This window comes from Alligator mississippiensis, chromosome 11, assembly GCF_030867095.1.
Source record: "Alligator mississippiensis isolate rAllMis1 chromosome 11, rAllMis1, whole genome shotgun sequence".
Classification (NCBI taxonomy): Eukaryota; Metazoa; Chordata; order Crocodylia; family Alligatoridae; genus Alligator; species Alligator mississippiensis.
The window spans coordinates 35719119-35742723 of NC_081834.1; the positions used below are offsets into that span (position 1 = coordinate 35719119).

Consider the following 23605-nt stretch of genomic DNA (forward strand, 5'->3'; position numbering starts at 1 on the left):
AGAATGAACATTTTTTTTTTGTTTTTAAAATGCAGTAAAAATGTGTGAAACTTAGCAAGCAATGAATATTTTACTTTTTTCCATCATATGCTTATCCATTAGAGAATTCCCCACACACCCTTAAATTTATGTTTAAATTGTACTATTTCCACATATAATCTGTGGGAATTATACACAGTAGCAGATGAGCAGAATTATTTCAGTAAAAAATATGTAGATAATCAGGTTATTTATTACATTTGATCAATTTGTTCAAAATAAATGATTATGACAGAACATTTTATCAATTTCTATCAAATCAATTTATCATTTTATCAATGCTAAATAAGTGATTACTGGCACATAATACATTACTGTCTGTTTGCTACCCAGTAACCAAACTACAATAAAACTGACTGATTATTAAACTGTTAGGATTTTCTTTATGATATATTACTGCTTGTCTTCTAACACACTGAAAATCTGTTACAGATGAAGAAGCTAAACCTCTATGGCTTTAGCTTTGTTCGGCTTCTTTTTTCTATCCACCCAGAAAATAGGATATAGTTTCTTGCTCACGAGAATTAGATCAAGATCAATCATGCTTTATTTTATAATCTCTGTGACTGTCATCATGTTCAACCAATATAGCAAGATGAACATCCTGGCTTAGTATGCCTTGCCCAAACTTATTTTTTCCCAATCTGGCACTGTGGCACTTTTGGCACCGTAGGCCAAAAGCAGAAATATTTAGCTTCTGATGGAAGCTTAAAAAGCCAAGAATTGGTGCCTTCTCTAATTGTTTATTGTCTTAGGAGATGTGTAATAAAGTCATACTAATCTGTATCTAAATTTTGGAGGTCATAGGGCATTTTGCTTGTGTTCTTCACAGTACGGCCATGTCCAGATGAACATGGTTGTGTGGTATATGGTCCCAGATACCACACATTCAGTGACGTTCTCCATGCTGTGACCCCAGGAGATCCCAGGGTAAAAAAAAACCCACACAAAAAAAAGCGGGGCAGCGCACACAAGGACAGTGAGCACTGCCCAAAATGGGAGCCTGGCCAGCCAGAGACGCACTCAGCTTCCGGCCAGGCTCCAAGCAGCAGGATTGCCACTGCTGCAGTCCCAGGAGGCCCCCAGGACCCCAGGTAAGGCTGCTGGGGCCAGCCCAGTGATGGCCCCAGCCTCCCCTACCCCACCCGGGGTAACCTACCGTGCACCAGAGGGTGAATGGCACAGGCATTCCCCAGGGACAACTAACAGTGCTATTCCTTCTTGTCCCTGGGGAAACAAATGTCCATACTCATGTGGATGCAGCCTGTCAGGCCAAATTTGATTTGGTTCTTTCTCCTCCTAGTGAGTACCTTTTATAGTTATGTTTTTTTATAGCTTTCCTATTTTTATTTGTAACTCCCATTGCCAATGGACAATGTTTTTATAGCCTTTTTATATTTATGTTTTTATAGCTTTTAAAATATTTTTTTGTAACGCACAACAATGGACAAAGAGCTGCAGAACAAGAGAGCAGATCAGCATGGTGTTATGGCTTTCTCCATTCTTTTTGTTTATGTATCCATTGTGCTGATCCTTTTGCTATCAGGTGAAGACATGAGAGCCCTCAGAGACAATAATCCATATTTCAATAGCTCTTCTGGCTCTTTGTGTTTTGATACTAAGCACTGACAAGAGGTTGCTGTTCCAGGTAAGCTATTATAGGGCGTGTCCAGATGAGCACGCATGTGCAGTTTGCAGCACTGCAAACCTGTTTGTGACACCACAAACTGCACTCAGCAAACTTGTAACTGTGTGCTGTGCTGTGAATTTGCAGCACGGTGCCAAAATGTGATACCAGGTTGTCCCGGTATAAAAAAAAAAAACCAGCACAAAACACAGTGTGGTGCACGCAGCAGCAGTATGTGCTGCCAGAAATGGAGCCTGGCTGTTCAGTGCCACACTGTGGCTGCTGGCCAGGCTCCATGCAGCTGGATTGGTGCCGCTGCTGCTCCAGGAGGCCCCCAGAACCCCAGGTAAAGCTGCTGGGGCCAGCCTCCCCTACCTCACCCAGGACAAATTGGCACATGCTAGAGTGTGTGTGCAGGGGCATGCCCTGGGGCACAAAGCAGCGGCACAAATGTGTGCCACTACTATTTGTGCTGCATCAAACAAGCCCCTGTACGTGGGGCCTAAAACAAGTTATTTCTTGAACACACAAACATGCGTACACAATACGTGATCCAGGGACATACTCCAGCTGCTATGCAGAATGTCACTTAACACAGATTAACTGTTTTAGGGAGAACATGCCAATATTGTTTTAGTTTTCAGTTTTATACTGTCTGAAATATGTGGCCATATTCTGTTACCTGGCTGAACCATCTCAGCGTGTCCTCTGCTTGAGGTTTTGAATCCCAGCATGGGTTAGAAAGCCAGAAGGTGGAGCCAAAGCACAAGTTTCTAAGTAGTCTATGAAACAAAAAGCGATTAGGCCATTCTTTCTCTGTCACAGGTTATTGGTGCTGGATTTAGATGGTATGGGCAGCTGATACCGTTCTACATTTGTGTGACATGGGAACCTTATTACATGCAGACCTAATGTTGATACTGTCTACTAGTAAAGAGCCACAAATTCTCACACAGTGTATTTTTCCTGAGGTTGCATCCTCCTGAACTGCTTCAGCATGGTGTGGATCCCTGTTATAACAGTGATCTCCTACCTGGTCCTTCTGAAGAATTCACTTCTGAACATGCTCAGAAAGGCAGGAAGCATTGCACAAGAAGAAGGGACAAGGGAAGTAGGACCTCACATCTATATTAATGGCTCCAAATGTGACTGGCCTAAAGGGAGAGTTGGATTTGGGCCTTAATGTCTCTCTTCTGCTGTGGTCCTAGTCGCCTTCCATTATCTTTGCTTACAGATACAGAAGCAGCACCATGGGCTGCTTAAAGCACAGAACTTGGAACCTGAAGATCTGCCCTCTAATTCCCAGCTAAATGCTGCTGGTGATCTTTTGTGTGATCCTCTGCAAATGACTTACTCTGCCTCATTTTCCCCAGCTATAAAATCAGTAACACCCACTACATGTGAAGCATGATCCTTGCTGTACAGCATCACCTTCTAAAGTAGAGATAAGATATCCCTTTACCTGGTGGAGGATGGGCAAGTATGAAAGCTTAATTCCCTCATGTTTTGTTAGTAAAGTGCTTTGAGAGCCGATAGAAGATGCAGTAGAAACGCAGGCTATTATTATTGCCTTTGTGCCACTAGGCTGGCAGATCACATTTCCATTTGCTTTTGAAAGCTCATACTTTAGTCCGATATGTTGTTTACCATTTTTTTTCTATTGAGTAAAATGAATTTACAAGGTTCTTTCAGAGCATACTGGCTTTTTCATGTCTGATTACTACATACAAATACCTAATGGTAGGCAGAAAACTTTTATTTTTAATCCTGGGAATAAAATGAAAAATGTTATGCAAGAGAGCTGGACTAAATCTATGTAATGTCATCTGGAAGATTTTGCAATCTGTGTGATTAGTAGGTAAACTACCGGCAAAAATCATATGTTCTGTGGGAATGAAAGCAAAGTTACAATTCTGTGCGTAGCTCTGCCGTGCCCTTTAACTGGGAAGACACAGCTGAACTGATCTATGAACAGCACAACGCTAAGCTCTAATTAGCAGAATGCTAAACTCTAATTACAGCCTGGATGTTGGAAAGCAGGGATTAACTGCTGGTCACAGTACAGATGAAAATGTCTTTCAGTAGGTTGGAGGAAGTTCCTTTCACAAGCAAGGAATGAGAGGCATTTTTATCTCCCTTATGTTGCTTATATTGAGAGGGGATTTTATTGTTAGTGATACTGTATTCAGGGAGAGAGATTTATATAGAAATTGTCAGTATTGTACACAAAGGATGTTCAGGATTCATCCAAAGCCTTTCAACTCAGGTATATCCACTGCTTTCCACCTTGTCCATGACCCACTACTGTATATTATCTGCATTAGATCTTACACTGAGTCACGCACCAGGTCTTATTGTGCTTATATTTAGCGCTGAGCAAATAGTCAAAGATCAACAATTGATGATAATCCTTATCGTGAGGTTACAATCAGGATAGTAACTGCCAAACTTGTCATTATGGGGTTCTGTTCAGTATTTATCATCTCTTCCAGATTCAGTTACATAATAATAATAATAATAATTAAATAAATAACTTTTCTGCAAAGTGGTCACTTTAGAAAATGGCAAAATTTCCAGCAACTCTTACCCCATTTTATTAGAGGTATTGCTGTTCCTTTTTCTGTTTAGAAATAAATAGGAATGACTGTCACACCTTAGATACCACTGCTGGTCAATGTAACTTTTTAACGGTGATCACTTTGGCTGCATTGGTTCTGAGGTGCCCTCCTCAGGAGGGTGGGAAGTAGAAATAAATCAGAGACCTTGACACACAAGGCACCATTATTGCTGAGTGACTGTCCAGTTTCCACTCTTGGATGTGTGCAGCATTGGATTATTTTTAAATAGCTGTATCTGTTGGGGATGCATGCAAACCTTGTGCAGCCTCTTGCTCCCCACTTCAGGGGATATAAAATATAGGCGCTCCCAATCCACTCCATTTCTTTTGATTTGGTTCCCTCTTGCTTTGGAGTAGGCTTTGCAGGAGAGCTGAAAAAGTTGACAAAGCATCATGGGACAGCATAGCAGGTGACCCTTGATTCATTCAATACCATAGCCACCCATTGCTGAGTGAACATTTTTCAGGCTGCAGGTATCCTGAGATGAATGAAGTCCAGATGACTACTAAGCATCTCCCCCAAGAAGACAGTGACCTCTTTAACAGTGGATGGATAATTCTGTACATATATTAAGGGACACAAGAACTACACTGAAATTTCCCAGCCCTTTAAAGGAAATTCTCGGGAGAGGTGTAACAGTACAGAGATGGCAGCCTATTCAATCATAACCCTCAGACTTCCTGAGGAAAAAGGCTGTGCGTCCACTGCAAGAAACCATTACCTTGCTTGCTGACTACACCTCAGCCTGGGGCTTCTGGGCAGTAGCAGTTTTGACACATAGGTTAGGGCCAAATTTAATTTATAATAGTCCCCAAATCCTGTCCTGCTTTTGGTATCTCTCTCTAAGAGTGGAATCGGGGTGTATAATCTCTCAAAGAAGAAAAAAGTATGGATTTTTCACGCATGCCAAGACCCCTCTTTTGTCTCTGCTGAGCAGTCATTTTTCTGGGGATTCTTACTGCCAAGGAATAAGTGCCAGTTGTAGCCATTTACCCCTTGCCACAGGAAGCAGGAGGGTACATAGGGCAGAGGCTACAATTTAAAAGGAATCTAATCTCATGCTTGGATTACATGACACTCAGGAATGGAATCAGTGGGGCCAACGCATCTCAGCAGTCCCCACCCTTAATACAGAATAAGTAATTGGTCTTTCTGATGTAGTGACTTTTTCAGGCCATGTCTAAACATTTCTGTCTGGCAGTAAAAGCTGCTTCCTTGTTGTCATTCCAAATTGCATTTTTTTTGCATATTAAAATCTGCATTTTGGCTTTTACAAATAAACCAATGTTCTCGAGTCTACACAAAGCATCTGTACAGTGGAGAAGACTTGCCTTTGAGAGCAGGGCATGAGGATTATTGTTGCATTTTGGAGGGAATTTGATTATGCATCAGAAATTGGACATGGAATTATCACATATGATCTAGGTCTCAGGGCTCTGTGACACTTTATGCTGATCAGTGGAAGGACTTTGTTACATGGAAATATTGGGCAATTCCTGGAGCTCTTGGATTGTCTGCAGATTAACAGCTAAAACTGGTTTGGAGTGCTTGTTACATGGCTCAACATTACATTACTCCAGGGCAGGATTATCTCTGATCTGTGCTACCCAGCTTGTCTTACACTAAGGTAGCCATGTCCCCTCCCTCACTGGCCCAGATTTGTCTGCTGCCCTTCCCAGCACCCCAGATCCCTGCTCACTGCTCCCCTCCCCCTGCTTAACCCTTCCCTGCCTACTCCCCTAGGACAGCCAGCACAGCCAGCTACAAGTAAGTAATGTCCTGGGGGCCTGGAGGGAGGAGGCAGGGAGGAAACAGGAAAGCACGGGGGGGGGGGGGGGAGGGCAGGGGGAAGCCCAGAACAGCACAGGGGGATTCTTACCTTTCAGTCCTCCAGGCCCCTGCTGGCCTGCAGTGCAACGGCTCCAAGCTCGAGCTAGCATTAACACCCATCAACATTTGTGCGGTTCAGAGCGTAAGGTATAACAAGGCCCCTAGTTTCGGGTGTTAGGACCTCAAGGTGTTAAAGAGTGTCAGGTGTGCAGACAACCCAGGTAGGCATACACCGATAAAGATTTTCTTGGCCAGTACCTATAGCCAATTATTCACCAGGCGTATTGGCCACTACCAATCTGATAACCAATTTAAAGGAATGCAGCTGGGCAGTGTGGAGAGCAGTGCCTTGCAGGTAAGTCTATGGAGGAGAAGGGGCATAAGGGGGGGGCAGGTCGAGGCCCCCATGGTGAGGGAGGGAGTGGGGCAGTAAATGGGACCCCAGGGCCAGGGCAGGGAGCAGGACAGAGCGGTGGGTGGCTCATCCAGGGGATCAGCATCCCAGTGCTTAAAAATGGCAGTGGGGGTGCTTGAACTAAAGCTCGTTGCATGAGCTTTAGTTCAAGCACCACCACCACCATTTTTAAGCACTGGGATGCTTTTCACTGGAGTGGAGTTGGGTGGGGCAAGGGTGGAGGTGGGCTGCCCGCTGTGGGCTTGGGGCTTTTCACCCTGCCACCTTTGCCCCAGGAGCCACGCAGTAGCTGCACCACATCCCCTGCCCATCTGGTGGCAGTGGTGGCGGCAATCTGTGCCTCCCACTACTGGATGGGCAGGGGACACAGCGTGACCGGCACGTGGCTCCTGTGGCAAAGGCAGCAGAGCGAAGAGCCCCAAGCCCACAGTGAGCAGCCTGCCTCTGCCCTCACCCTGCTCAGCTCTGCTCTGGTTAAAAGCATTCCAGCGCTTAAAATAGTGGCGGTGGCACTTGAACTAAAGCGCATTCAATGAGGTTTCATTCAAGTGCCCCTGCCACCATTTTGAAGCACCAGGACACTGATCCCCTGGACAAGCCACCCATAGCTCTGTCCTGCTCCCTGCCCCAGCCCTGGGGTCCCATTCACTGCCCTGCCCCTGCCCTACTCCCTCACTGTGGGGGGCCTCGATCTGCCCCCTGCCCCCACACCCCTTCCCCTCCCCCATGCCCCTTCCTCTCCACAGTCTTATATGCAGGGTGCTGCTCTCCATGCTGCCCAGCTGCATTCCTGGCCACGTGCATGCGTGCAGCTGTGCGCATGCATGCTGTGTCTGAGGGCCGTGGCTGGAAGGCATATTATATTTATCGTTATCAGCTACACCTGCCAAAAAAAAGCTCATAATGTTCATTTTCCCTGTCTTGGTGCTGATCCGATATGGCACTGATATATTGGTGCATCTCTAAATCCAGGTGTTAAGAGCTCCAGGAGCTGCCCAGACTAACTGTGGAGTTAACACTGACACCAGTCAACATTTAAACAGGATTGTCCCTGACTAAGCCATCCCAGTCAAGGGTTTGTTTAATCTAGTGGTGCCTAACCTTCTGGCCCTATGGGATGATGAGCGGTATGGGGCTGGTCTGCGGGCCAGGTTCAGCATGGAGTTGGTGTGCAATCTTGCCACACGCCTGCCCAAACCTGCGTGCTGATTCTGGTGCTGGAGGTACAACAGGTATCTTCCCAAGCTCATGAACTGGATCTGGGTGTGACCCCAGCACAACGCAGTCTAGCAGGCAGGGTCATCTGGCTCACAGGGCTTCCCAGGGGGTCCGCAAATTTGGCAGGAGGGGCATGGCAATTAATAAATTTCTGGACCCATGGGGAATCCCCTATGCAGGATGCCATGGCCTTACGGGCCAGGTCTGGCCCACAGGCTGGAGGTTGAGTACCATTGGTCTTACCTGATCTTAAAAACTTCCAAGGATGGAAATTCCATAACCGCCGTGGACAACCTGTTCCAGTGCTTTAAGCATGAGCTAGCTGAACCATCTCAGGAGGTAGTGGAGTGCAGGGTAAAGCTCGAGTTGTTAATCCTTAAGCTAATGATACAGCAGCTCAGTTTACTACTACTACTGGTCAAGAGCTGTTTCCCTGTGCAGTGGCACTCAGATCAAGTGTACAAACTGGAGCTTGCTGCTGCACTGGCAGCAAGCCCAGAGAAATGGGTTGTTGCACCCACATGCATGCAGCACTGCCAGGCTGGGTTTCAGCAAGTCAGAGGGCTACCTCCTTGGAGTGCTTCACCAGCTGGCTTTATTTGTGCCTCTGTGTGGGATTCTTTTACTGCAATATTAAATTAAGAATTAATTATTTAATTTGTAAACCACAGGCAGGTTTCAAGACCCAGAGCTCCCGTGACTAGCAGCCTTTGCTACTAGATTGCAGTTTGGAGATGTAATAAGGACTAAGCACTATGCAGTAACCTCTTTAAGGTTTTGCTGCATCAGGTCAAATTACCTTTTATATTTGTGCGTATGGGCTAGGGCCAGCCATAGCCATAATCTGAGCAACCTCACTGACTGCAGGGAGACTGGCAAAGAATACAATATTGCTTTACAGAAATCAGAGGGGCAGTTGTTGATGCTGTGTTAATTCTCCTTAAACTAGAGTTTGTAGTGTAACCATAGTGCATGTAATTGCCAGAGCTCATTCTGTTAGGGATTCAGTGAAAGGAGACTGGGCAGAAAGGTAGATATCAACTGAGGACACAGCGGGAGGTGCTGTTTGGGTTAAAGAGAGAAACTATTGCAGGAGAACAATGTAAACATAGTACTGGAAACGTCCCAACTTGTGGCTCCTGCCTCAGTATTCCCACTGACAGGCCCCATGTGCAGAGCATAAGATGTGCACCAGTGCAAATCACCCTGGGTAAACTGAGCATCAGCTCTTGTGGGACAGTCACAGCAGCCTGTTTTTACAAAACCTTGCACTGTGTGTTGGGGAGCATGTAGACTGCTACCTGGGAATAACTGCAGACACAAGGTACAGCTGACAGTTTCAGTCACAAGTACATCAAATCAAATGAGCATGAAAGAGAGAGTCCCAGTGGCAATTACATATCACTAGCTCATCTCCTGATGTGTTAATTTCCAGTAAATATTTTCTGCAAATCACTTAGAACAGATTGTTACGGTCTTTTGCAGTGTTTTGTGAAGTGGGAGAGAGGAAACTGGATGTAGTCAGTTTATGGCACTGGCTGAACACGCACCCAACAGCTGGCTGGGCAGGAGAGAACTTCAGGAACCTGACAAAAAAAAATCTTGTTTCAATTTCAAAATGCCAGCATCTGTGCCCAGTGCCACAAAGCCACCCGCTGTTTAGTACCCAGCACAGCCTTCATGCAAATAAGGAGGCAGGTCTAATTCCTGTTTCACACCAGCCTACTCTGTGTGGCTGCCAGTGGCATTCAGGGACCAGATAACCACACTGCAGCAATGGTCTCTGAGGACGGCTGCTGAAGGATGCTCGCTGGGAGCTTGTGTGCCTGAGGGCCAGGCTGGTTCAATTCTATGGATAGGCAGAAGTCTTTAGCGGGGCAATTCAACTTTTTTTTCTGCAGGCTTGATGCCCACCTGTTCAGGAAACTCTTCAGGTGCTGGCATTACTAATCTGGGCTAATTCATGTCCCCTTTACTTATGGAATCTCCCCACAGGGCAGCTGCACTGCTGAGCTTTAGTTTTATATAGCCGCATTAAAGATGTAGTGTAGCCAGAGTGATTCCCATAGCAACCCTGGTATCACATGCTACAAATGGCACTTATGCAGCAGTGTATCTCTCTGTCTCTCTCTCTCTCTCTCTCAGGAAACACACCCAACACAATGTCATTTCAGCAATGGTTCTTCATTTTTCTTGGTTGTTTTTTTCCTTTCTCATTCATTTCTTAGCTACATTTCTCTGGAGGCATCTCTGCATGGCGTCTCATTGGGAGAATTAAGTTGTTGTGCACCCAGAAATCTAAGGGAAAGGTTATACTTGGAATGAACATTTGTGGAGTTGTTTGGTTTTTTGCTTTGAGGCCACACAGCAAGAAAGCAGCTTCTTAAAACATATGCTAAGATTTATATTTCATTCAGTCCAGTTATTCCTGCTCCAATATTCCCTGAAACTTCCTGTCTATGGTTCTGGGTCAGATATTTTTATATTTAACTGGCTGAATTGGGTGAGCTATACACTAACTCCTCCAAAATGAAGTGCAAAATTGAAGTAATTTGGAAAAAAAAGTATGCAGCCTGAAGCAAACCCCCAGTATTTGTGAATTAGCACACTTCTTGGAGTTGCTACAAAACACCTTTTCAGTGACATTGGCAGACAAGGTTCCTTGGGTGAATCTGATATCTTTTATTAGACCAACTCACATAGTTGGAGAACAGTTATTAAGCAAGCTTTTGGGTTCAAAAATCCTTTGTCAGGCTAAGGAAGTTTCAGCAGTTGGTGTGTGCTCTTCCTACACCCCTGCTTTCAGTGACATTAACTTTTATTGTTTACCCCTCAACAGAGTCACTGCTAGTTTCTTATTTAATGCAATTCAATTCTGCTTGATTTTTCCTGACAGATCTGCAGCTTGATGAGAGGTGGAATAGCTGAGAGGGGAGGGGTCAGAGTAGGACATCGTATTATTGAGATCAATGGGCAAAGTGTTGTGGCCACTGCTCACGAGAAGATAGTACAAGCCTTGTCTAACTCGGTGGGAGAGGTAAGAATATACTCACATAAGATAGTTTATCAAAGCACTGAAAGAGGTGAGTGAAAAGATCTATAGATTTGTGTTCCTGCTGTTGAAATCAATGTAGTGTTAGAACTGCATGAAAGATCCAAGTCTATAAATCAGAGCTGGAGAAACAACCATACATTTTAAAGCAACTGGGGCCACCTTATGTGGATTTTTACTGTTAATTTTCAAGAAAGATCAGTGATTCTGAAGTTTCATGGCACATATTCCAGAGAAGTGAAGACTTCTGTGGTACATCATAGCCAAGACCTATGAAAAATGTCCCCATTTCCACCTCAGATGTTTCAGTGATAAGCTACATACATTTTCAAAGATTGAAAGATTCACGGTGATGCATATTGTCATCCTTTCATTTTTGTTGCATCTCTCTTGCTTTATTTGGGAATCATTTTGTAGACTGAAACATCTGTCACCATTCATTGGCACATTTGGCAACATTAGGGACTAACACAGAAGATGATCACAAACACATATCTTGGGATGGAAGCAGACATGTGGCATTTACATCAGTGTCATTTTATACCATGTTCAGTAAGGTATGGGCTAGCTCAGGGGTCTGCAACCCCTAGCACATGTGCCAGTGCCTGCATTTCACTTGGCACACGTGCCTCGGGGCGGATGGTGGGGAAGGGGCTGGGTCTGTACTGCCACAACAAGCATCGGGCCCCTCACAGCTTCCCACCATCCGCCCCTGGCATGCCAACATTTGAGAAGTCTGGGTTGGGGTGTTTTTAAAATATTCACTGAGGTGGGATTGGAGTTCAAGCTAATGTCATGTTGCTACTGGAGCATTACAGGCCTCCTACTATAAAATCCAAGGTGGCAAGTTGATTATTTTGCCCCAGGTTTTAGGTGGTTTGTTAAAGCGGTGCTAGAAACAACTGTCACTAATAAAACCTTTAGCTACCTCCCACCCTTCATATTTCCAAGGCATGTGTTGTGCTGTAAATTAGTATATGGAGCAGCTGCATCCTTTGGCTACTTGGTATCTTTCACTGTTTCTATTAAATGCCAACCACCCTTGCTTTTCTGAATGAAAGTGGCACTCCTTGTAAATCCCTGATTTAGTAGGAATGGGGGTACTTGTTCTGAACACACTTGAACATCGTGGGTGGTACAATCCAAGCTGAATGCTTAAAGGTTTACATTCTGCTTTGGAGAAACTGTGTGTGTAAGGAGTGAGTGGTGGTAAAGAGGTGAAAATTTAACGCTAGTCAGTATTGGAGCAAGCAGGGGATATGTTTTCTTTTCCTTTATCTGGGCTGTGCTGATAGGAAAAAATTGGCAACAGGTAGTACTTACTGTCTTTGGCCAGCCTGATACTGTGTCATTTAAAGCACACGGACACACACACAGACACCCTACCTCAGTTTTAACAATGCTATTATTAAATATTGTGTAAATCAATTGACAGATTCATATGAAGACTATGCCAGCTGCAATGTTCAGGCTTCTCACTGGACAAGAGACACCCCTGTACATCTAGCACGAAGCTCTCTCAACAAAAGAACTGATTCCAACAAAGTCGAAGTCTTCACAGCTGAAGAGAGTTTTGTATTTTCTAGGAGTGAAAGGTTTTGAAACAGGACCTGAAGATTCTGAAAACTGAAGGGACAGGCTTCTCTGCCTTCTTTCTTTTCTTTTTATTTCTTTGCCAAAAAGTGATGACCATCTTTATCAAGGACAATAATCACTGACAAAATCTTTGTAAAACATTTAAGTATTTTGCAACATCTTCTAAACCCTTTTCTCATTGAAACTTAAACATATTTATTTGTAACCTTTATGTGGTGTGACGTATGTTTGTCTGTCATGTTTGATAACGTGGTGAATGTGAACATTTGATGAGTGAGACTTCAGGAAACTGACTACAAAATTAAGCAATTAAAGTAATGGTCAAAACAAATTAAAACAAATCTTAACTCCATAAAGTGGTCCAACACTTCTGGTATTACATAACTTAAAAACTGGACAGGGCTAGATGGTGTTTCAGAAATTTCAGTGAATAGGAATGTGTGCAATTAAAGCTATTAGATTCTAATGGAAAGAAAACAGCTGTAGTACTTGGTATCATTATGACAAGTGTAACTTATAACTGCGAGTTTGGCAAGGTGTGAATATAAATGTGTAACAAAAGGAAAGAGTGTCTTGTATGTGAAATAAAGAATTGCCACAAGATAAAGATCAAAATATTTATTTAGATACATATTTATTTTTAATGTTTAATTTAACAGGACACCTTCTCTAGAACTTAACTTGTTCTAGTTTGTGCATGTGTGTTTTTGTTCATTTTATCCTTCTTTTTTAATTACCTTTTGGATTCCATTAGCTCAAACTGGGAAAGCCATGCTTACCTGTCGTTGTCTTTTATAAAAGCATTCTTATTCCTGAGGCAATTTGTTCTGAATGTAAATTGTTTCTGGCAGCTGAGGAACTAGCACCATCCACAGTATTAGAATGTGCATAGCTAACCTAAGTAGTAGTAAAGTTGTACTTGTTATGAGATCAGTGTTAATTGATGTAATATTTTGTCTAGATTTTTTGGCCAAGAAGAATATACACTGTGACTTAAGAAGCCTTACCATGCAGTAATTAAAAAGCTTTAGGATTACTGTACGTCAAGGAGTAACATGTTGCATGCAACTGACCTTAGGAAAGAATTAATCTAATATCACTAATAAATCTGGAGTAATAAAGAAAACTTGCTCATTTTGTTTGTTCTGTTGATAAGTTTACAGAATTTAAAAGCCTGTCAGAACTATCCCTGTTTAATTCTTCATCTAAGTGCAGTTGCAAAGAACGGAGATAATTGATCTCTAACAGAATTCATCCTCCTGCCTTGAAGTAAGAATTATTTTTTAATATAATGTAGATAATTCACCACAACCTAAATGTGAATGGGTCCTTCCCATTACAGCATGCCTTCTGCCACTGGATGGCACTGTAGCTTCACACCAACACTGTTGACATAGTTATTACTTTAAATACTGATGGCTGAAAAACTAAACCTCCCTATCTCTAGCTACACTCCTTTGTGACCTTTCCACAGGATGTATGCCAACTTCAGAATGACCCAAATGAAAATAATGGAATGATTAAATCTCAGAGCAGTGTTTCTAATGGAAACTAACACTCTTGACAAACACTGCTACCAAAAGAATTTAAAGAAATTTCAAATGATGCTGGATTCCTTATGAAAACACCGTATTTAAATCCTTTCCTGTTGCTAGTGCGCACTAAGAGTTGCAGTCTGCACTACTGTATTCTTTAAGAAAGACACTTTCAGGCAAGTGTCTCTTTAGAACAATAATCAAACTTGAAGTGACGGGTTCTGGTTGAGGCTTTTTGAGAGCAATATTTAATTCCTCAAAAGTGCAAAACCGCAGGGAGGAGATTTTAGTAATAAAACTCTCCATGCTAATAAACAGAATAAAGAAGTCAGAGAAAGATGAAGGCCCTGTTGGATAGCAAAAGCACATCTAGTTTCGGGTCAGTGGTTGCTTGTTTACAAAAGGTTATGAAAGTCAGCTGGTCAGGGAATTCAGCATTGCAGAGGCTTCCTCCCTTGTGAAAAATCATTTGTAGTGAAACTGCAACAGCATCTCCCACACCATCAATAAACTCATGAGCATTCAGAGCAAAGCAGAAATAAATCATGCTGCAGCCTTTACTAGAATTTGAAAAATGGCAAGGCATTTAGAGGAAAAAACAGCTATCACAGGGCAGAACAATCTGCCTGGCAAGCGAGAGTCTGTACAATTGGGCACAGAAAGAAGGGACCAGGGGAAGCACCTTTCACACCTGTAATAATAAAAACAAATCTATATTTCTACCCAAATCAGGTTTTACAGAAGCAAAGTCCAGAAATACTTTTTATTAAAACACTGATCGTAGTTAAAACACTGTGAGGTACATTAAATAAATACAACTTGCACGTTGTGCAACAGGTCTCTTGTGGTTTGGTGGTGGTTTTCTAGAAATACTGCATAGCAGCAGCAGTATCTCTACCAGAACAGTCAAATAAACGTTTTTCTGCTTGGGAAACCAGTTCTTACAAGTTTAATAATAAATTGTGTAAAATGCAGGGGTTACATTTACATTCAGAAAAAACATGGATGTCCTTCTGCTGTTCGATAAAAAGTGGAATCCAAAAAAGAAGAAGTTTTCCTTTTTAAGCCACCCACTATTTGCATTTCCTCGTGTCCTTCCCAAATTTCTCTTTTGCTGGCATGAGCCTTTCTTCACATATCTGTCAGCTGTTATCAAAGAATAGTCTCTCGGCAAACTCCGATTAAAGTGTGAGGCCTGTCCCTCTCTAAACTGCGAGTGATATGAGACCTACGTAAGAAGGCAACTGGAGAACTCAAAGCACCACAGCTCTGCAGGTGAAGCTCTTCTTGAAGTCGCTTTCTAGAGGTATTCACATTCTGCTGAGAACTTGTCATGACCTATTTAAAGAATTGAGAGAGGACAAGAACTGTTTCTGTTCAGAGATTGTCATCTGTGTAGTTATTTTATACTCACTGTTTTATTAAATTTTACATAATAGAGGGACTACTAGGGACTAGATGTGCTCTTATATAACCCTCAAAAGGTTGGCCCACAGAGGATACCAGCCTATATCCAATAGAAGGGACTGTGCTGTTGCTGCTGGGACCCTGGTGCTTTCTTTCATTGTAGGTCAGCATATTGTAGGTAGGAACAGAAAACATTTCCCCACCTCTTCCTCTTAAGATGCCAATGAAATAGGTTCTGGAGGCTTGCCAGTTGGTTAGTCCTATGTAACTCCATGTGTCAAGCCTGGGTCTAACTTGGGATGACCTCAAGCTTTTCTACCAGACAGATTCTTCCTGTAATCTTACTATATAGCAAGTGTAGCATACATTTGGTTGGGCTTAGAAGAAGAGGAATAAGTGAGGAAGGGGTTTGCCTGAATTACTACTACCTGGACTTGTCTGCATGAGACATTTACCTTGAGCTGCCCAATTAGCTACAGAGTAAACATTTCAGTGTCTACACATGTGGCCCTATTAGGCCGTAGTAAACTAATAAACTGTAGTAAATAGAAGTATTACCCTGCTGCAGTTTTTTAGTGTGCCACAATGCATGTGGAGCTGCTGACTTGGCTGGCTGAGGCATGCGAGTGCTTCAGTGCAGGAAATAACTGCTATGCTACACCTGTACTGGAGCACCCTCATGCCCCAGCCAGCCCTTCTGCCAGCACGTACCCTGTACTGTTTGGTGACTAGAAAACTTTAATAAAACGGCTTTTTTTTGAAGTGGCCATCTGTCTTCACGGATCTCAAAAGCTCACACTTGATAAAAATTGCACTATTGGTTTCTGTTTTTACTATCTGTATAAAACACTAATTCATCTTTGGTAGGTTTCTTTGTGAGAAGCTATAGTTTTGCATTAAAAACCTAGTACACTGATTTCAGCTTTCTAACCTTTGGGAGTTAAAGATCTATAATGTTAGAAAGCAATAAATATGTTAATGGTACAGCATCATTGTGCAATTAATTCTAAGCATCTCAGGATATTACTGCTTTCCAGGCAGCATTGTACTCTGAACCAGTATTCCACTTTGTTCTGCTTGGCAGCTAGCAAAAGACCATCTTGCTCTCAATACCGTACATTTTCTACTGCACATCAGTTTCTCTCACAATGCTGTTTAGCTGTTACCATCCATTTTTAAGGATGCAAGGTGTTGATATGCTCCTGGAGAGGGAGGAATGAAGAGCAGGCAAATGCTACGGAGACGACATCTAGAATAGGCAGCTGCTCCCACATATCCATGCTGCTCCCATGTACCCATGCCATTCCTCCACCCAGGTCCCTTTGTTTCTATGGTCCCTTCCAAGCATTTCAGCCCAACTTTATTCCTCAGTCAAACGCGTAAAGATCCCTTACTCCTCCATTCTAAGAGCTGTAAGAATTCAGTATTTGAGTCAATCCCTCAATTTTTGTAGTCTGTATACAAACAGACACCCCTCTGCAAATATCTTCTCCACTCCCAGCCAAAGTTATATTTGGGGTGGACAAAGTTATAAATAGGTGGGCGTTCCCTCCATATTTCTTTGAATATCATTAGTATTAGTTCCTGCTTTGTGAAGCAAAAGACCATCTTCAAATTTGTCTTGTTCACTACAAAAAAAAAAAAAAGCTTGGCCTGCCATTAAAAAAATACAAACCCAAAGTCAAGTACACTAGTAAAAGTATTCTGCATGATTTAATCAGTTGCTTTTATTTTATATTGGGTTATGTGTTTATCATAGTTAAATAAAGGCATAAAAAACCATAATGGACCTTACCTGGTCTATAATGTTGGCACTGAAGATGGCTTCTTCCATGTGTCTTTCATCTGATTTAATTACAGATCTAATGCTGTTCACGACGTGTCGTACTTCTGGGGGGAGATTACAATTTGAATGTTCCAAAAACTTAGCCACTAAAATTTTTGTGTCTTTATAGGCCTTAAGATCCACTAATGAGTGTGGTCGTTCTTTGGAGATGGTCTGTAAGGCCTTTGGCTTTAACTGTAGATCAGCTTTTCTTGGATCGCTAAATTTTCCAGTTGATAAGAAACGGCTTGTAGAGTCCTGGCAAGCAGAGGCAGCCATATGAGAACTAGAAACAGGAACTAAAAATAAAGCGGGGAAAATGTATCTTTAAAAAAAAAACAGCCAGCAAAGAGACAGGTGTCAACTCAAACCTACATTCTTTCCTAGAGTTTAGCTTGAATATTATCATACTTCTGTTACACCCTCAAAAACACCGATCCAAGGCAAAGTTAAACATTACACATCAGCATTACTGGGGACAGGTCTGCCGACACAGCAAAACCAGTACTGACAGTGTCAAGACAAGTGTTCTTCACCAGAACCAAAATGGACCACACTGGGGATGGAGGAAGGTTACAAGCCTGCCTGCTAGTCCTGCTAACTACAGTTTCAATTGATATTGTACATGGGGACATATATCCATTAAAGACAGGACTGAGACAAACTCGTTTACACACATCTGCTGCCCCATGCAAATGATAAGGTTTAAGTCGTAGCTGTACAATAAGGTTCACAGCAGTCCTGGTCAGCCTGAGGAAAGCCTAAGACTTGTGATGGCCAAAATAATTGTATTTCAAAGTGAAAAATGAGTCAAGGGTTTGGGAAAATAGAGCAGAAGCCACAGCTAGGCTAAAATTGAGTTCAAGGTCTCCATTCCACTTCAGCATTGGCTTTTACTCAGACTGCTACAAAAAAAATAACAGCCATGTGGTTCTGCTGCATTATAACTTCTATCAGGGAGCTCTGCAGCCATCCCTCCTGTGATGCTGTGGGAAAACTCACCTTCCAGGGAAAACGATAATGAAGCACTAGAGTAAAAGAAAAAAATAGTTTCTTATGCCCCAGGTTCAGCACTATAACCAGACTGGGAGCATCTGGATCTGGGAAAGGGAGCACTGCCATGGAAATGGTGATGTCAAACATTATACCTAATTTAGGCATGCTGTTATTAACAGAGATTGGGGAGAAATGATTCACAGTGGCTCAACCACAGTGCTCACTTGGAGGCTTGGCTTATTTATATAACAGAAAAGCAATCATAATCCTACTTTAGGATACTGATCCTCACCTGTCTCTACTGCAGCCTGAGATAATCCTGCTTCCTGATGCTGGCTCCATGTAGGAGCACAGGCACAATTATCACCTTTAATCAGAGCAGGGAGGAGGGAAAAAAAATCTGTTATCTGCTGTTGAAAGGAAAGGGGGAAAATGCATAGTCTGTCTTTGCATCAGCAATAAGTTATACTGTCTCTTCCTCCCCTCCATCCCCCTCCATCTCCCCCCACAAAAGAAGTGGCATGAATGGCATTATTGTTAATATGCATGTAAAACAAACATAACTGATAAACAGGGACCAAGTATGTGCAAAAATAGTCCTTAGTCCAACCTTCAGTTCCAGAGTTTCTCCCCTATTGTTTGTAGTCTTATATGCATTTATGAAAGTCCACGCCTTAAATATCATAAGGCTAATTACGAGTATTGTGAGGGCACAACTCCTCTGGGAAGCAAGCCCTACTGCATTTTCTCAGCAGACCCAGAAGATCCTGTAGGTAGCAGGAGTCAGCAAGAGCTGAGTGCTGTTTAACAGTCGCACCAACTTTTTCCAAATTCTGCCTGATGCAGGCAAAGCTGCCTGTACCACTGAGGTTAGGTACTAGGTGTGTCCTGAAGAATGATCGCTCCATCTCTTACCAGAGCATCATTTAACTACAGAGTGTTCCAAAAGCATGTGCAAGCACATCCAGTGGTACCCTGCCTTTTAATGCGGACATCTAGGATGCCAATACAATGATGCCACGTAATTTTTGCCACCTCAGTCTTTTTGATTTAAAGCAGGCATTTCAAACATATGGCCTGCTGGCTGGATCCAACCCGTGAAACCAGCCTGTAGGTCGCTGGACCAACCCCATGTGCTGGCCATGGCCCCATGACCCTGCCCTTCCTGGCACGGTGTTTAATTTTAACAAAGAAAAAAATAAAACCAGTTTCCTGGGCTTGGGAAAGTCATAAGGAAATTAAAAGTGAGGGCTACTACTTTGTCCTTACCATATCCCCTTGTGCCTGTGTCCTGTGACACTTGGCATATGGCTCTCCAGTGAAGAGGAGAGGTTTTTCAAGGTTTTTATCCTGAGGTTATCTTGCAACCTTTACTGTATTGGTAATGCATGATGTACCTGTGATAAAGCAAAACGGGCGGTAAAAACTACCCTACTCTTTGCTGCAGCTGTCACTATTGTAAATGGCAGCAAAGGATGGGGTTACTTTGGTCTTGTCTACTCTAGGACTGATTTTTTGGGAGTTAACATAGCAGAGTTAACATAGATGCAGCTCATACTAGCAAGAGGCCATCATTGTAGCTGATATATAACCTTTCCTTGGATACAGAAATAGGTATTGCTCAGAGCCTGGCAGAATATAAAGGCACCCACTACACCAAAGGCATGTGGTTTATCATGCTGCTGTCTGCAACAGTATCTTCCCTACTAAAAGAAATCTGACTTTCAGCATGAGGGGGCAAATGAGAGACTACTGCCCAAAGAGCCCATAATGTGTCCCCTAAGCTTGTTTGGGAACACAGTTCTATGGATTTTGACACAAAAGTCCATAAAGGCTTAAACTTCCTTGGAAATAGTGACATTCTCAGATTATTAACACATTGAACATAATGGCTGTTGAGTCACTGTGGCTACTACGCTATAACATTTGAGGCTGGAAACTAGTTGCTATGCAATTGTAGTAGCATCACAGACATTCAACATCAAGGGTTATGATTATAGAACGCCTGGCAGATATCTTGAGGAGAGAAGTAACAGCTCTAACTAACATTTTTCTTAGATTTTTCTCCATCATGATAGCATAATTTCTCCATCATTTCTCTCTCTCCTGAGGAATATTGAGAACAGTGAGGCCATTCTCACTGTTCTCAGTGGTGGCAGATGACAGAACAAGGAGCAATGGTCTCAAGTTGCAGCAGGGGAAGTTTAGGTTAGATATTAGGAAAAACTTTGTCCCTGGGAGGGTAGTAAAGCACTGGACCAGGTCACTGGAGAGGTTCTGGAATCTCCATCTTCGGAGGTTTTTAAGATGCCGCCAGACAAAGCTTTGGCTGGGATGATCCAGTTGGGGATGGTCGTCCTTTGAACAGGGTGTTGGACTAGATGACCCCCTGAGGTCCCTTCTAGCCCTAATGACTCTAACCCACTATGATTCTAGGCTCTGCTGCCTTGCTGATCCTGTGTCCCCCACTCCTAAAATCACTGGGCTTTTCCCACATTCACTTCTTCCCTGGCTGCTTATGTCTTGCTCCCATGCTCCAATCCCTGATAGGTTTCCCAAATTTCAGTTCTCTTTATAAAGACTCTAGATCTGTGGTTGTCATTAGATGTTACCTTTGCCACATGCTCTCCAAACAGGAGTGTCCGTGCATGACTAGAGGAGCTAAGTGCCCTCTGAGCCTCTCAGAGTTACACTGCTTTGGGTGACAATTATCTCCAGCTAGTGTGAGGCAGCTTGTGTTGCAGTAACATCAGTCTGCTCCACGGGGCCAATACCAGCACCCTGCAGACCACCAGTACCCCAGGATGCACCACTCCCAGGTGCCCCCGCCTACATGGGTGATTTATTGTACAGAACTCTATTTTCTTGGGTTGACAAAGCACCAGGAAGAGCTGGACATCTCCAGGAAAGGGTGGGGGTGGGTGCAGGTGAGCAGGGAGACCGCTAGGGTATTAGAGCTATGCATGTTAGTGTATTAAACCTTAAAGCATAACTGATGTCAGCACATGCTAACTGTAATACTGCCTAACTTTCCTTAGAGTTTGCATATGCAAACTGTAACATATAACAAGCGCATGCCTCTCCCCTATGTAAACCAACTTGGCCAAGGCTCACTGAATGCACATTGGTCAGCCTAAAGCATCAGACTGGCATCTCAATGTTCACTGATAAAGTCTACAATTCCCTAATGCACCTGCATCATCCATTTCAAGAGACCCAGACCAGGCCAGATGAAGCTCGAGGGGCTGCTACATGTCATTAGAAATTTATTTGTTTAATGTGATTTTCAACTAATGTTCAACAAGCTCTTTATCAGGAAGTGACAGGATGGGGTCAATGTTATGACTAGGAATGGAAACCTGAAGGAGAGAGATTTTTTGAATATGGGCCTGTTGATCAGTGTGCGGTTACTCGTCTTTCTTTTCATTTAAACTCTTGTGTTTCTTCAAGGGGGATTTAATTTTAAAAAATGAGCTGTTGATAATTAGAGAACCTCCTATGAGGTCGATGAGCATAAGAGAGCTTCCTGTATGGTAAAATTCCTCTACACACACATTTATCCTGCTGTCTTCAAAATTTTCATTTACAGTCCCTGCTAAGCAGACTACAAACTCAATAATGTCTGAGTCCAATTTTCAGACCCACAAGGTTCAAGAGGTTTGGAAATCACACAAAATGAATTTCTCTAGCCTAATGAGAGTTCAGCAACCCCTGATTTCTAGAGCAAATGATGCATCTATTTGGGAGATGCTTTAAGAATGAAGCAAGAGCATCTGTCATGGCATATGTGGGCATATGTGCCAGTGGGCAGCTGTAGGAACACACAGAAGAGACTAATCAAATCAGGTCCTCTGCCAAACTCTACTCAGCAGGAAAACAACAGGGATTTAACAATATAGTGTAACATCCAGGTTATTGCCTTTGATGATGCCTGTGCCTTTCAAACAGACGTAGACACTTATACTTTCTCTGTTATCCTTCAGCCAATTTATTCCCTGCTGTAACAAATATTCTCTTTCAAAGTAATAAACTGATTTTTATGAAGGCCCTGAATCTTGCTAACAAACACCTCTCCCTCCCTTGGGGGCTTATATCAGAAGAGGTTAATCTGAGAAAGCCAAAGGCTGTCTACCTTACTCACTGCCTTGTCGTTCTCCGCAGCACTTGAGCTCCCTATCCCTCTAACATTTACCACTACACAGTTGCACAATACTTGCTTCTTGTAGAGAGACACATTATTCCTGTTAAAAACAGTGTCGCCTCAGGGAAGGAGAACTGGGGCACAGCCTGCCATATGCTACTTACTATTCACAGCCACCCAGTTATACCCAAGCATCCATTCAACTCTTAGATTTGGTGATTACTGCAACAGTATCAGACAGGTGAAGACAACTGTCCATTATATGCCAGTAAAATTTAGAAAACTATTATTAATTGCACCCAGTAATTTTTACCTTGCATTTGTTCTTTCTAAAATTCCTAAATGTATAAGCAACTAAAACCTGTGTGTATGAATCATCCTGCCTCAGAAAGCTTCTTATAACATCCAACTGCAGGACATTTACTTGTTTGGTCCCACACTGGTTTTTTTTTTCCTGGACCACACTCACCTTCTGTGCTGGATGAACAAGAAACAGGATCACTAGTAGACCGGACTATATTTGAAATTCTGTATTTCCTAATGCGATGCTGTTGGGCAGTTCTCTCGGGGCAGCCAGACTGCCATGAAGCATGTGCAGGCACAGAACAGGAAGAGGGCTGAGAGCATACAGCAGCAGGCTGACTAAAGACCCCACAACACATTTTCATTTGTTTCAAGGGTGGCGTGGCTTTGTTTTCTCTAATGGAGCTCTGGGATTCCATTTCTGAAGGGCTGTAGTTCTCTGAGGAACAGTCTGAGGATTTGCCATGAGCACAGTTCTCATAATCCTGGCCTTGAGGCCGGTCCATAGAGCCTCTGCTACGGGAACTGCCATCCTCATCAGGGGAACATTGTGAGTTAGTCCTGTGAATACTGTGATCCAAACTGGTGCAGCTCCTGTTTGTAGCTCCTTTGCATCTTGTGCTGTAGGGTGAAAAGTCTGCAGAGCGGAGAGATCCCTGAACTTCCAGAGAGCACAGATCTTCTGAGGAGTAGCTATGATCTGGGATATCAGCCACCTCAGAGACCATCAGAGAGGCACTGTCAACAGAAACTGCAAAACAAGGAATTTAGAGGATTAGCATATTGCAGTGCTGCATGTTATTAGCATTCATTCTTTTATAAGCCAGAGAGATGCCAGTGCTATACAAGACACAAAATGAAGGCAGTCCTCTTCCTAAAGAGATAATGATCTCAATGTTCAACTCATTAAACTAAATCAATATCTTAATAATAAAGATGCTAATAAGAAGGCTTAATATATTATAGATGGCCAAATGACAGGGAAAGAAAGACTGGTGTCAAC

At 42.9% G+C, this 23605-nt stretch overlaps 2 protein-coding genes across 19 annotated transcripts in view; one reads left to right on the top strand and one right to left on the bottom strand.

Annotated features, from left to right (window-relative positions):
- APBA2 (amyloid beta precursor protein binding family A member 2) overlaps positions 1 to 13532 on the top strand; it is a 259348-nt gene extending 245816 nt beyond the window's left edge. For all 12 annotated transcript variants that reach the window (XM_019477583.2, XM_019477581.2, XM_059714814.1 and 9 more), the window contains 2 exons: positions 10644 to 10784; positions 12235 to 13532. In XM_019477583.2, coding sequence (XP_019333128.1) covers positions 10644 to 10784; positions 12235 to 12306 — 213 coding nt within the window. In that variant the 3' untranslated portion in view covers positions 12307 to 13532. The remainder of the gene's footprint in view (positions 1 to 10643; positions 10785 to 12234) is intronic.
- Positions 13533 to 14679: 1147 nt separating this feature from the next.
- The window catches only part of ENTREP2 (endosomal transmembrane epsin interactor 2), a 451267-nt gene continuing 442341 nt past the window's right edge, over positions 14680 to 23605 (bottom strand). For 4 of the 7 annotated variants that reach the window (XM_019477585.2, XM_059714815.1, XM_019477588.2 and 1 more), the window contains 4 exons: positions 22769 to 23353; positions 18451 to 18525; positions 17133 to 17461; positions 14680 to 15268 (listed from right to left, as the gene is read on the bottom strand). In XM_019477585.2, coding sequence (XP_019333130.1) covers positions 15083 to 15268; positions 17133 to 17461; positions 18451 to 18525; positions 22769 to 23353 — 1175 coding nt within the window. In that variant the 3' untranslated portion in view covers positions 14680 to 15082. The remainder of the gene's footprint in view (positions 15269 to 17132; positions 17462 to 18450; positions 18526 to 22768; positions 23354 to 23605) is intronic. The other 3 variants (XM_019477587.2, XM_019477589.2, XM_019477586.2) reach the window with 3 other exon arrangements.